At 37.4% G+C, this 15,444-nt stretch overlaps 1 protein-coding gene across 4 annotated transcripts in view; it reads right to left on the reverse strand.

The window, feature by feature from the left end:
* Nucleotides 1-15,444, reverse strand: part of LRBA (LPS responsive beige-like anchor protein) — a 396,467-nt gene that overhangs the window by 253,880 nt on the left and 127,143 nt on the right. For all 4 annotated transcript variants that reach the window (XM_071555647.1, XM_071555648.1, XM_071555646.1 and 1 more), the window contains one exon: nucleotides 10,142-10,206. In XM_071555647.1, the coding sequence (XP_071411748.1) occupies nucleotides 10,142-10,206 (65 nt within the window). The remainder of the gene's footprint in view (nucleotides 1-10,141; nucleotides 10,207-15,444) is intronic.

The raw sequence follows: 15,444 nt of genomic DNA on the forward strand, positions 1-15,444 counted from the left end.
TTTCTAATGCATAGCATGTTAATTTTATCCTTGATAACTTATTTATCTAAAATAAGGCTCCACCTGTCTCTAACAGTATGTTTGAAGGTATGATCAATGCTCTGCTGTCTCACTCCTATGCCATTCAGGATTCCACACGTGCAGTAGACTTGCAGGTCAACAAACACACAATTCTGCGCATTTATCTACATGCATTAGTGACAAACTTCACTTTCACACACTTCCAGAACCCACATTGCTGCAATAATGTAAATTCAATATCAGAACTTCTCATGACATCAAAAAACTCGGAAAAATAAACTAGTTAAGAAGGCATTGTTCACATACTAAAAAAAAAGAAACCCCAAAACTCTGTCTCAGAATTTACAATAATGTTCAGCTAAAACAGATACCTACTAATAAACCAGCAACAAGAAGCTTTGCATAACCAATTTCATAGGCTGGGCAGATTCCAGGCATTTGACTCTTCCTCCAGGATCCCCAGTAGAACATTTAAATTTAACACAGAAGCATTTAAATAAACATATTTCATTAAACTAAGAACTGACTACAAACATATGGGGACCAGAAATACTCCTGTATTTCAATTTACATGTAATACAATTGGACAGTTTTCCATTACATTCATTGAGTTTGTCAATACCAGTATCTTCTGCCAGCCTGATCAGACTTTGAAAAATACTCGTCATCCTCTAAAAGGTCTACTTTTAATCTAACAATCATTATCCTCTCTAAGTCCAACTTGTTTTCCATCTGTTGAAGAAAACACCCAATATAACAATTAACACTTTACAACATAGTTTTCCTTTATATCACCTAAATGCAGCCAGTGATGCCCAGCACATTGCTGTCCCTTTGCAGAGATGATGGACATGTTCTAAACAAAGCAAGGAATTACATTCCCTCATGGGAGAGAATACCCCGGAATGAGCGCTGGGCCTATGAGAATGTGGACTCTCCGATCCTGACTGCCCCTAATGTCGCTGGGTTAACTCCGGCTGTTTAATCAAAGTGCATCACTAATATGTCTTCCCTACTGTATTTTCCCTTAGTCATTCCTGTCCCAGATTCTTCCTCCCATAATCCCCTAGGGTGCCTTTCCCACCACTCTTCCTGATTGGTTAAGGTTTTGTGACCCCATTGGTCTTTATCCCTGTTCTTCGATTGGTTATTATCCCTGTTCTATTATTGGTGGTTGTAAAGTTCCACCCCTACTCCCCACTGGTCCGTTTCTCAATCCTTCCCTTGACCAATGGGAAGCTTGACTCCCCCCTTTTTCCAGAACCTTCCCTGCCTGAGCCCATAAAAGCGGGTGTCACCAATAAAGCTGCTGCTTCTGTTGCCACCGAGCCTCCTGTGTCCGGACTTTTCTTCTGGGTGCGGCGCTCGGTGCAGAGGGAGCCTCCCTGGGCTTTGAGGGGCTGAGGCTGATGCGCTAAAAGAGCTGATGTCACTCGAGCTGATTGCCACTAAGAGCTGAGCCCCTTCGAGCTGAAGGCTCTCACCAATATTTGGTGGACTATCATCCACCGTTACCCTCACACAGGACAGTGTTCTCAGAACAGACCAGAAGAGTACCCAGCAAAAAGGTCTTTGTGAGACAATGGTAAAAATTATTTACTCACATAAATAAAATCTATATGAAATAATACACTGGTTTATACCATCTGAAAGCTGTGTTCATTGTTTACGTTCAAGAGCTTTAAATTTTCATCTTCCTTTTCAGTCACCTTTTCCAAACACTGCATGTGCTTAGATTAACATTCTTACAACAAATAATTCAAGTTGGATCATCACCTTGGGCAGTTTGGATTTCTTCATGAAAACAGTATCCACATGCACTGCATACCACTCAGATTTCTATTTTGACATTACCTCTAAGTGTGAGACTTTGCAAGCTAAATACACATCTATACATAAATGTAGTGATGGCATGACATGAGACAAATCTATAGCCATCACTAAACATCAAAAGCAAATACAAGCTCACAGCACCTCTATAGATGAACACACCTCTGCTTACATGTCTAAAATCAAGTTTTAATCATCTATTAAACACTAATTTGGGGAACCTTGGCAGCTGGTACTTTCATGGAAAAGGCACACACAATGTTACACAGAAATTTGTGAAGCACAGCTCACTGCTTTCAATAGAAAGGACAAGAATCTGACTCTTGCTGAAGTGTTAGTTCAACTCCAAACTACACACAACACATTTTGTTACATAGAGGAGAGTCTAAAAACTGCATTACCTGGATCAGGTAATTCCGAGACACAAATGCTTTCTTCTTGAGAAAAAAGTTTAGAAACATCTGATTTTCCTCGCTGAACAATAAGTGCATTCCATGTGTTTAAAGGGTCCTTTCTGGTTCCTGCTTTGGCCTCCCACACAGAACTGACCACGAGTGTCTTCCCCAAAATAATTTAATTTCCTCCATCAAGTCTGTACCTTCTGTTTGAGCTATAGCATAGCTTTCAGAAAGATGCCCCAATTTCAATTTTTTTAAGGTCTGAAGATCATAGAATCATAGAATGGTTTGGGTTGGAAAGGATCTTATTAAAGAGCATCTTGTTCCAAGCCCCTGCCATGGGCAAGGACACCTCCCACTGGCCCAGGTTGCTCAGAGCCCCATCCAACCTGGCTGTGAGCACTTCCAGAGATGGGGTACCCACAACTTCTCTGGGCAACCTGGGCCAGAAAAAAAGGTATTTTACACCATGTTGTCATATAAAGAACTTTTATAATAAGGTAATTAGTGTCAATTAAAAAAAAAACAAACAAAAAGACCAGAAACACAAACAAAAGATCCCAAATCATAACTAATTCTTGCCTGCTTTTATCCTGATTTTTTCCCCCAGCAACTAGATCACTTCAGTTTTCTGTTAAATAAAAATTCTATCTAAAACACCTCTAAATACTTTTTTTCACAGCAAAAGGACAGTTTTTTGGTTGTTTTATTTGCTTGGATTTTCAAAGTATGGACACTGAAGCTGAAAGGAAGTCTCTTAGCAATTTCCTTCTTGCTTCATAGTATCTGTGTGCAGACGCATGGACCACACTTGCCTTATACTACTACCTCACATACCTGCTTATTTTTTTCATGGTTATTAAACACCAAAATACAGTTGCATGTGGGGATTTACACTCTGCTTTCCCTGAGAGATTCCCTTCTGGTTTGTTTTTATTTATGGCATGCTACTGAATTTAGATATTTTTAATTTTGCTGATCTTAACATGAGAAGACCATGGCTGGAGCATGGATGGGTGTGTTCTGTACAAGTTAGACATGATATCTGGGATTATAAAGATTCTGATAACAGGCCTACTCTTCTGCTTCCAGTGCACACCAGATTCAAGGTCTCTATTCCTTTGTCTAAGCACTTTATTCTGGACTAAAATATTTAAAACCATGATTAACTTTGAAAAGATGAGCAGCCTAGAAAAAACAAGCAAGGGAATGGATTCCATGCTGGAAGTTAAATATATACTTGCATACTTTGCTGGGTCAGGAATGAAGTGCTAAACCACTAAGAGTCCAAGCCAAATACATGAGATATACTGATGTTCAGTGTTATGCTGAAAGAGAAAATCATGAGAATCAGAGCCTCTTTCTCTGATTTCTGGCTGCTTAGATGATCAAGTAAAAAGCCAAGATTCTCCTTTCAGCAAGTAAAAAGGGGGAGCTACAAGAGGGAAAAAATGTAAGAGAAAAATATGTGCTAGCAAAAGCAAGTGAGAGATTAAGAAATTCTGAGTTAGTATTATTGATGTCCCAAAATTATCAATTTCAGTCAAAGGATGAAAAAAGATTTACAGGAGGGGGCATTTGCAACAGCTGTTTAGGCATAAATCTCTCATAAAGTACTATAGGGAGAGACTGTGTATGTTCCAAACCCCATCACAGCAGAGGACTCTGAGATAGCCAAGAAAGGTAACCTTTCCTGCTTGCACTCCTCATAAACCTACAGAGATGCTCTGACTTCAAAAGGAGAGATGTTCTACACAAGACAGTTTTTTCTGAGGTCTGACTGCTCAGTGTGCTGAGTGTTGGAATTACTGATGCAAGAAGTTTTACAGTCGCTTTGTGGAACACAAATCCTTTACAGATACACTATTCAGTTCTCAAAATTATGAAGCTAAGTCCACAGTGTCCTAAAGACTGAAGTTTGAATACAAAACAGGAGAGGAAAAAAAATGAACAAAGGCCCAAAGTTGGGTGGATTCATCAAAATGCTGACTTGGACATGCAATAGCATAAAATATGAAAGCACTTTGAAAAGACAGCTAAGGGGGGCCACGCCAATCCAGTCTTTTCCATCTAGGAGAGCCTCCTAGGACATGTCAGAGCCTATTGAAAGCTGTTGTGTTCACATTCCAAGAAACACTGCATAGGATAATTTCTGAAAATATTCCATCAGATAGCCATAGTACAATACATTTATACACAAGAGAATGCAGCATAAATACCTTCCTGTTACTCTTGCATTACTTTATTTTTTAAAAGCAGATGTTACCAAAAACTTTCTACATAAGAAAAAATTCAGAATTCCCAGGCACTCAAATTTCCTTTTCCACAGACCCAGCAAATGAATTATGTATTCTCAGAAGCAAAGCCTACCTTTGCCACATACATACTTCCTCCATAGTTACTATTTCCAATAATAAAGTTTTCATTAATTTTTAATTAAGATCTAGTTCTCCCCAAAAAGCTTCTGCTTTATTCATTAAATTGCAGCAAAGATCATGTTTCCCATTACTCAAAAAGGATGCAATTTAAATCTGTGCACAGATGATCAAAACTCAGTGAAAATAAAGAAACTTAAAAATGGTTGTACATGTCACAGTATCCCTTAGGGCACACACATGCACAAAAAAAAAAAGTCATGTAGTGTCAAGAACCCACCTCAAGTCCACTTATGTGTCCTTGAAACACATCCAGGCTACAATTTCTAATTTTCAACTCATTAAAATCTTTTTTCAAGTCTACCCTAATGATCTTCTGCAGTTCAAATTCACACTGCTTCTGCTGCAAAACCAAAACCTAAGAACTCAGGAATCAGCAAAAATCTCTTTTATAAAACTCACTATCTAAACAGAATGGGTTGCTAGAAATAGAAAGGAAATGTGGAAAACACTTTTTTTCTCTTAAAAAACAAGACTAAGGTGCAGGTTCTGTATTATCAGAACCTCAGAGGAAGGAGGTTCTGCAGCAAGGGGAGCAGACTGGGAGGAATCAATTCTAGTTCGGATGCAACTGCATTTACTACTTTTTCCCTGAGCCTTTTTTGGTTCATTAGTCACAAATTCTGTCAGTTATCATCCATTTTTTCGTTAAGAGCTGTATTTTTCTAACTATTTTCCATCACAGTAGTTGCTCCTATGGCAACACATCCTCCAACACTCATTCCTTGAGGGTGACCATAAATGCTGCAAGCAAAGGACAATCGAAGGGGACAGTCCACATCTGTGCCCTATTTCTCTTAGGAAAGCATCCAAGTCATTGGCCAACTAGTTTGATTGCCAACTATTTCAATATTAAAAATATTTGCATCTATGATCAGTCAAAAGCAATACATACAATTTTAAGACAAGGACAGCAGGTGACATGCTCAAGTTTTCTTAGTACAGTTCCAAAAAAAAAAAAGCTATAGAAATAGAGATGATTACAGCATTCCAGATTTTATACTCCTAGATGTTATATATTGAGAAAATAATACCAGTTACATTTGGTTCTTTCTGGGGAGGTTTTGGTTGGCTGGTGGAATTCTTACTTGCTAAGGATGTTGACCTTGCAGGGTATCTCTGCCTTCCTTCACTCAGAAACTTTTGAATTAATTGGATAATTTGAACAATTATTTTTAATAGAAGGCTAGAGTTTACCAAAAACAATAATTTTAAATCCAATAGAGCACAACAATCCTTGAAGTAACAAAGAGCTGTTTTCAACTGCACTGAAAGGCATGTTAGAAAATCCTCTGATATGGAGGGGAAATTTTTTATTAGACTTGATTCTTCATTAGACAACAGAGACCACAGCAATAAGAAAATGCTACAAAACCCCAAACTTTATTAGTTCTGCCTGTCCAAGGTACACTCGTGAATCTCTTAAGTTTTGGGTTGCTTGGTTTGGTTAAGGATTTGAAAAGTCAAAGGAGAAGAAATTATACATGGATTCCGCTGGTTTAATGAGGTTATCTTTCAACCAAATATTATATGATAATTTTTCAAAGCAACTGCTTGTGAATATTCATTTCCAAGTGTACAAAAATGTATGTACAGAACATTGCTCTGTAACTCTCTGGATGGCCAACTGTGCTTGAGAAAATTAAAATTAAGCATCTTCAAGAGTCTCTTCAACTGGAAATTGGAAAGAGTAATTGCTGCAGCATGCTTAGGAGGCTGATCCCTCAACCCCTGCCATGCCAAACCCATTATCACCCCAAAGGGGATAATAACTGTCATGCCTGGTCTCCAGCTCGAGTACCTTTGTTAGTTCACTGACTGATACAGCAAACAAGGTCCAGCATAAGAGATGCTTCACACTAAAGTGTGCTAATGAATCAAAGAGACAGGAGAGAGGTTTAACCTTCACAGAGCAAAGGAGTTGTTTGCTAACTAGTCAAGTAGAGGAAATAAGAGTCTAACAAAAGAGACACTTGAACAGGCAAGGAAATAAAACAAAGCATGGGTTTTTTTCAGTTCATAAATAACAGCTTAACCATCTTGTGCATAAGGAGGAAACATAATTAGGGCCAGAGTGAAAAAAAGAAAGCAAAATCAAGTCTCCAAAGCAGAGGACTGGCCATGACAGTGAACTAGATCACACCCAAGGCAAGGTTCTGCTGAACAAACCCCCTTCTAAGAAAGTTCCCGGGTTCAGGCTCCAAAACAGACTCTCCCTGATGGGAGGGAGGACCTGAAGGTAAAAGGCAAGCACAAGGAATGAAATCTAGACTGACGAAGTTCAGCAGGCTAAGGAAAACATTTTGCAACCCATACTCCTGCTGCCCAGATGGCTCAGTCTGTGAGCAGCCATGGGCACAGGCACCATTTAACAAGGTTTCAAAGAGCATTAACAGCGTTCCCAGACATTACAGTAACAGCAAACAATACTCACTTTTTTGTTTTATTAAAAACAGATTAATATTCAATGTAGCAGTGTCCTGAAACTGATGTTTCTTTCCCTGCACAGAATGAGGTCATTCTCCAATACCCGCTCCTTTACCTTTTCACTTACATTCTGTATCTTCCTGGTTTTCTACACAGGATTTTCCTTTTGACTATGTTTGTAACCTGTCCTTCAAGACTCCAGTTGTGCATTTCAGGTTTTAAGTAGGTTTACAATTCTGTATTTCCACATACTAGCCTCCTGTTTAGAGGTATTTTTCAGTTCAAGATTCAAATTTTCACTGGGCACAAACCAATCAGTTCTGTTCTATATGTGAGGTGAAGTCGATGTGATGTATCTGGCAAGCCTGGGAGCAGCTCTGTGTGTAACACATCAGTTACTCGTGAACATGAGGAAATTCAGAGCAACACACTCTGAATGCAGCACACACTGCAGATCTTATGAGTCCCAGAGGCAAACTTATGCACATATTTCTGCCCAGGGAATCCTAGCCAAAACATGGCAAGCCTAAACATAAAACTTTCAACTGCTGTGAGAGAGAGAGGTACATTCATACCTTTCACATAAAAGCAAAAAATACATTTTAAAGCAGGCACAAGAAGAGATTTAGGTCTCTGCTTCTAGACCCCTTCTAGAAAGACTTTCCAGTCATCTTATTTGCCTGATAAAAAAAACCCCACAACAAATAGTAGAACACACCTCAAACTGGAATATTCTCTGGCACTGTTAGTCCAAATAAGTAATAAATATTGGGAACAAAATCCTGGTTTACAAAGGTTATAGTGTGAGCAAGACTTTCTCCACCAAGGTAGCAGACAACAGGAATTCTGTGATTCCACAAATTCCAGGCAGTTCTTCCAGTCCCTAATTTTATTTTATTTATTCTACCTCTCTACCTCATGGTACCCTACATACATCCCTCTTTACTTGTTGAACCCGTTCTGCCCTTTATACAACTGCCTTCTCTTCTGTTCCTGTGCCCTTGTAGAAACAACTTAAAATTCAGCTTTTATTACACTATTATGCAGCTGAAATCTGAATCTGTATCATTTGGCTATTTTCTTAATTTTTAATTAAAGATTTCAGCTTTTGGAGTTTCTAAGATGATAATGTTATGGCAAAACCACACAAGAAAAAGCAAATACAATATTTACAAGAACAGAAATGTTTTAGACTGTGAGTATATGAGCAAGGAAAATAACATACAAACTGCATAAAGAGAAGAAAAGTGTAGTTCTGGGATAGTTCTGGAACAGAGTTCCTGTCATAGGAGGGATAACAGTTCCATTTTAGAGAATACTCAAAAGCCACAAAGCACTGCAATGACCCATTCAGCAATAACTTTAAAGGCCTCTATAAACAGCCATGGAGGAAAATGGAGACAGATAAAAGGAGCCATTTTTAAGGAATTAATCCCTTCTCCTCTTCCCCATAACGAAAGTTATGTTCCCATTAAAATAAAAAAAAAAATCAAACCTAAAACACAACTCTGCTACAAGCCAGAAATGAAATGAAGTAACAATTACTTAGACATGTTCTTCTAACCAAAACCACACTTTGCAGTCTTCCAGGGATCGTTTGTCCCCGAGACAACCACTCTGCTCAGGCCAGACTGCACGTCATTGATGTTGTTTATGGAGGTGGGGGAGTGATTCCATCTGCCTGTGATGGGCACTGCAGGTTTTGAGGAGAAAACAGCCAATTCCAAACCTTTACTGACAGAATGCTCTGGGAAAGGCTGAGCAGCTCCCAGGGAACTGCTGCTCTCAGCCCAGGCTCAGCCCCTGATCTGCTCGTGACAATCATCTCACACAGATGAACCGACATTGTGGTGTACATGTGTGTGGGATCTCTCTGTTATCTATGCTAATAAAACATTAATCAAGGGCCAAATTTATAGCAGGCATTTTGTAAGGAAGGTCAAGACAGGTCAGCCTCACATAATAGGAAACAACTACAGGCTAGATCTTAACACTGTAACTGAACACCCTTGTTACTTTACCTTGGCCCTGGGGATCCAGACTGGTAGCAAAATGTTTTTTCTGTCTGAGAATGGTGTTTCCCCTACCATAAACTGAAATGCAACCATTAAAATGACCATTATTTTTACTTATCTTGAGAACATCTACACATTTTAAACCAAAAAAATCTCAAATAGCCATTTCCCTCTTTCCTATGATGATAAAAAGATACATATATAACACATTAATTTATGTCATAGATTATTTTGTTTTTAATTCAGTAGCTGTCCTAACCATGCAAAATTTATTTTCTGTTGGGATTCTTACCATCTGAAGTTACTAACAGAATTTAGGTTTACAGAAATGGCTTTTCTTACTGTACACTTAGCTAATTCATTAAGACATGTTTTAAAAAATCCTTTAGAAAAAAGTAAATATTGCTCTTCCCCTGCCTCAACATTCGACTCCTAATGAAGAAAATATTGATGGTTCTGCATAGTCACTACAAGTCAAAGAGCACGGCCCCATCACCTGCTCTGTCATTTTCTATAAGTTCCAGTAATATACACATGAAGTTATGGATAGAACATAAAACTAATTGGCAATATTAACAGATTGTTTTTTCCTTAAAGGGACTCTCTTCCTTTCTATTTTCAGAGGTAGATCAGAAATAAATGAGCAAACTGGAATCTAATTTTTGAGCCAGAGTCTTATCTTACCATTCTGAGCTATAATGTCTTTCAAATATCAATTCCCTTTCTCCAGAGATTAGCTGAATACAAATTATAGTTTCAACATTAGCCAGTACACAAGGACAGGAAGAAAGAAAACCCATGACACACAGATAAGTGAAATGGTTAATGACACTAAAGAGCACTCAGATTCTGCAACATCCCATACTCAGAACTGAACCAAAGTGCTAAAGAACATGAAATCATGCTTGCAAAACTCAAAGAAAATGCCACAAAAGGGAGAAAGAAAAATTATTTTAAAAATTTCAAGTCGCACAACTTCCTAAAGGTGAATGCAGAGTCAAATATTGTGACTTACCTTCCTTCATTGACAAGCTCAATAAAGGCAAGGCCAGCATTCTTCTGTATAGAGTTTTGCCACTCCTGGGAGGGGGGGAAAAGAAAAAAGAAGAGAAAATTACAGCTGCATAAAAACAAAACCAAGAGAAGATACTTTCAGCAACAAAAATCACACACTTTCTTTTCAGTTTTAGCAACTTACACCCCCATCAGTGAACAATACAAGGCATTAATTGCTAATCAGAAAGGAATGAATGCCAGCATGGAAGAAGAGGACAGGATCATTTATTCAAGGTCCTAATGTGTTGAGGGGAGAAGAAAATAGAAAAACATCCCACAGAGGACTCCATAATTTTCTTTTGCTATGTCATGCAATAATTCTGAACTTAGCCTGGTTCACTGATGCTTCTTGCTTAATTGAAATTTAATAATGCTAAAAACTGGTTTACATTAAGACAAGGCTCATTCCTCAGACACAAATTTCTTTGGTAGCTTGTAGTCTAGTTAGCACATTTGCTGCTAATAATCCTCACTTCAGCATCACACAGGCACCTCTACTCACAAAAAAATCTGTTCACAATCCAAATATTGCACCATTAACATACAAAGCTGTTTCAAAAAAATTTAACGTATTTTTAACACTCTGAAATCATTCCTTCAATCCAGCTGAACCCTGAATTATAGCAAAATTCTCTTAAAAAGGTCGGTGGGTTTTGCCTGGCCCTCTGAAGAGGCACAGTGGAAAGCAACCAACCCAGATGACCCATCCCTGGGGCTTGTTTCCCTCATTTGAAAGCTGAGGAGAAAACACATTGGGTTAATAAAAACACAAGGTAGATTTTTAGTCCCATACCAAAGAGAAACGAGTTAACAGAGCTAGAAATTAGAGTAGCAACTGTGTGAATGCTGTATTTTGGTAAAAATGTAGAGGCAATTGGATAGAACAGGACAAATACAACTCTTGATTTAAATTTTACAAATCTTTAATACAAAAGATTGATTCTGAAGCAGAGAAATAGCTCAATTTCATGTGCCTTTCCACATCAGCTTCCTTGATTTTTTAGTCTTTGCTGTATGAAATAATATTCCTAATCATTATCCCCATCAGTACTTCTATCACTGTGGTTCTTTTCAACAATCTCAGCAGCTCCAAGGCAGGCAAAAAGTGAAAATCTGCGAATACATCAGATCTCAAATTTCAGATTTCTGAAAGGAGGAGTGTTTAATAGGCAGTGCCAGAACACATTTTGCTGCTCAGTGTTGCAAGTTACCTCTCAGCCACACAAAAGCCACTAAAACAATGCTGTGTATTTACAACCTAAAATCCTGTCCCCACCCAAAAAATATCTCCAAATTTCAAATGCAGAGGAAAGATCACAGCTGATCTCTCGAGGCTTGATGTGCTCCAACACATTGGTTTACCATATTTAAGCTGCAACAATGTAGAAATATTTTCAAGTAGTCAGAACTAAAAATAGAATCATTGGAATTTGTGATAATTCATCATTAATTATAAATTATATCATTACTTTCTATGTAGCTAGTTTATATGGATTAATAACAGAACATCCTAAGCACCAGCTAAGTTCTGTTTCACATGTGGGGTTTGGGGCTTTTTTGAGGCTACATCAAGAAGCATCATTGGTCCTTAATTGTTACAAATATCTTACTAATCCTTCTCCCCAGTTCTCCCCCACTACCTTCTTATGGCCACCATTGCATGACTTCAAGTTAGCCTGTAACATATCTGAAGTGGTTTTATTCTAATGAATTTATACCAATGAAACTAATGCCTTTTAGTTTCTAATAACAAAATAACACATGTAGGTAATCCTTATAAAAGTTTTTTTCAGTATAACATCAGTTTCTAAATATTTTGCTTCATATGATGATAACAAACTATTCTGTTAGCTTAAATGTGAGAAAACTCAAGAAAAGCAGAATAATTTCTCCCTTTCTGACACTGTCCATCTGCTGCTCTGCTTTTCAAAGAACTCATAACAACACTTGAAAATTTAATGGGTGAAGATGGAGGCTGACAAAAGTGAAAAGAAAGTGCATTTATAATGAGACTTTTCAGCATTTTTCTATGTATCAGACATCATCAAAGAAGGTGTTAGTCTAAACAATTTCATAAGTCACAGCTGAACACACCCTAAAGCTAATTTTAATAGTTGAAAGAAAAGACTAATGGTCTTCATCTTTCATGATCCATTCAGTATTTCCCCACAGTATATGTTCACTCTCAAACAATTACACTCAGTATGCATATTGCATTATTATATCAACATCTTAGTTATCCATCTCCCAAAGGTATTAGGGAAAAAACATGTTAAAAGCTTCAAACTCAACCACTAATGCAACTAAATAACTACAAAACACATTTCAGCACTTTCCTAAGGAAGGACTGTAAGGGAAGATCAACAAAGTCAATAATTTCATACCTATTCTAAGCTGTACTTAATTGACCAGCATTTCCTACGGCTACAAATGTTTAGTAACTGAGAGACATAATCTACTTTTAATGCTTTTGGTCACTGTATGCTCAGTGGTGAAGCAGGGAAAACACCCAGAAGCACTGAACACTCTCACAAATAGCTGCAATGAAAAATAACCATTACAACGAGACAAAGAAGAAAACACATTGTATTCAACACTAGGTTTGATAAGGAAATTTCCCAACTTGTTATTGCTCCATCTATTTCCTTAATAGAATCTCTAAACAGCTCCATAAGCACTCCAGATAAAAGGCAGGTACTGTACCCTTGCCTGAAATGGTCTTCAAAATTCATCTGAATGACAACTTTGTATGGAATAACATATTATGTTTCCTTTATATACAACACAACTCTGCCATAAGAAAAATTACATCCCAGCCCACTATAGCTTTAATTTCTTATCATCAACAAGTTTCATTAACACATCCTTACTGTGTGCACAAGGCTCATTAAATAAAAACATAAAACAGTAGTGGTCTTAAACCTCTCCTTTCAGAAACTAATAATATCCCTCAAGGTTGATATCATGACCTGTTGCCCCATTTGAGTCATGTTGGGGTTTTTTAATCTATTTTACAGTGCATTTTTTTTAATTAACTCTAACTAATGATTACTCATATGACAGTACCAAGTGCTCTAATAAAACTCATAAATTACTACATTTACTTTTTTCTGGGAAATAAAAAGACCAACAACATGCATTAGACCCTAACCAACAATGACATTAGAATAGCAAACAGTCTTTACTAACCACATGTCCCATTTTATTTCATTGCAGCTACACGTGTATGGGTAGCTTGTCAGTCTTCAGATGCACTTCCAAAGTCTTTTATATTACTTCATCCTCGTATTTCCTTTCTTAAAAATAAGGTATGCCTCTAATCATAAGGCAGCAAGTGACAAGGGAAGTTCCTTAAAAATATCTGCCTTGAACTTGATTGTTCCAGTGTCACCTCTATTGATCAGTCTGGGGTTTTTTCCATTTATTGTTGTCCTATTCAATCTGAGTATCCTTGTTCAGTTCTACCACTCCACGAACCTCTTATTTACCCAAAGAAGCCTGGCCAAAAGCTTTTCCTACAAGCAGCAGACAGCAGGAGCCAGCTCCAAACAAGGAATGCGGGAGGTTCTTTACACATCAGTGCAATCTGTTCCTGAAGCACATTGTGACTACAGTTCAACAGGATCAAGAGGAGACTGCACGAGTCACTTAAAAGAAAATAAACACATTAATATTGGTTAAATACACAGAAATTGCATCCAATTCAGAAAATACCCTGAGCAAAAAATAGATGGAGAGTGGGAATGTATCACGCTTGCTTGTCCTGTTTTATTCTTCTTAAGCATTTCTTTCCACCTACAGTTGGAGACAGAACAAGCAAAGTGGAGTCTTTATCTAACCCAATGTAACCAGCCCCAACCTGTAATCACTCAAACAAATGCCAAGGAAATGTTATTGATCAGTATTTCTGCTGGTTTGCAATTTGAAGTGCTTGCCTGCAGGGAGCAAATGGACACATCTCTCCTCACCTGTACACTCTTAGGAAAGCAATACAACCGTATTTCCAACAGCCATGGCAGGGGAGTTGGACCTGGATGACCTTTAAGGTCCCTCCCAACTCAAACCATTCTACAATTACATGAATAATTCCAACATATATGTTGTTCAAGCTATATAAAAACATTTGAAAGACAACCCCTCAACTGGTTTGATGGCTAAACAATTAAACATGGATCTTGAACAGAATATTTAAAACATTTCCAATATATTAAAACTGCTCTATTTCCAATTGCACTGCCACTTTCCTTCATATATACATACACATGCACACTCCTCAGTAATTAATTTTTCTCAGAAACTTAAAAAAACATCCTTTAACAAATTTAACTTACTCTACAATTAAGAACTATATCCAGCAGCTGAAACACACGCTCATGAGCAGGAAGAAATGAGCAAATTCTTTGCTAATCCATCCTTCCCATACAGCTGGTGGAGTTTGAATAATTTATTTTGCTTATGAAACAAAGGAAAAGGATGACTTTGGTACTGACAACTATGAACGGAGCACTAAGGAGCAGGGTGGGAAAATGTGTTAACGTATGACTAAGAGACGTATTATATCCTAGAGTAAAGGTCAAATCTGCATGAAAAACCTGTTCATACAGAGATATACTAATCTTTAAGTGCCTAAAGTAAACTATCAAGAACTTTTCAGCAGTGTTTGCACTTGGTGTCAGCACTCTCTCAGCACCACATCCACTACAGGCTTGAATGAACTCAGCAATAAAGAACATATAGTGAAAAGTAGATTATATCTCAGCTGGGTTCTTCGTAATTAAAAAAAAGTTAGACTGCATGTTAAGCAGAATATCTGCAAACATAAATTACTTTTAAAGGTTGAAGCATGTTTAATTTATTTTATTCTACAAAACTCCACTGAAAAAATAAAAGCAACAAGGAATTATGGGAAATTCTATCTAGGAATTATGTAGCAATTTAATAACAAAATTAGCACATGCCAAGTGGCTAAAAAAGAGAAATATTTTGCAAATATATGACACAAATGAATATAAGACTATTCCAAAAATACATTTGAGACAAAGTTATCCAGTACACATACAGACATAACTGTATGCTCAAATAAAATTTAAGATCATAAATAACTAATAAAAGAACTATCAGAAACTGACAGGGAAAAAAATAATTTCAATAATTATATTCATGACCCTTTCTCTATAGAACTGGTATCACCACTGTTGCTGAATCCTGACACAAAGTGAAAACCTGCAAAAATATTTGCTACTCTCCTAAAAATTCCAAACT

The sequence above is a fragment of the Pithys albifrons genome, chromosome 5 (assembly GCF_047495875.1).
Source record: "Pithys albifrons albifrons isolate INPA30051 chromosome 5, PitAlb_v1, whole genome shotgun sequence".
NCBI lineage: Eukaryota > Metazoa > Chordata > Aves > Passeriformes > Thamnophilidae > Pithys > Pithys albifrons.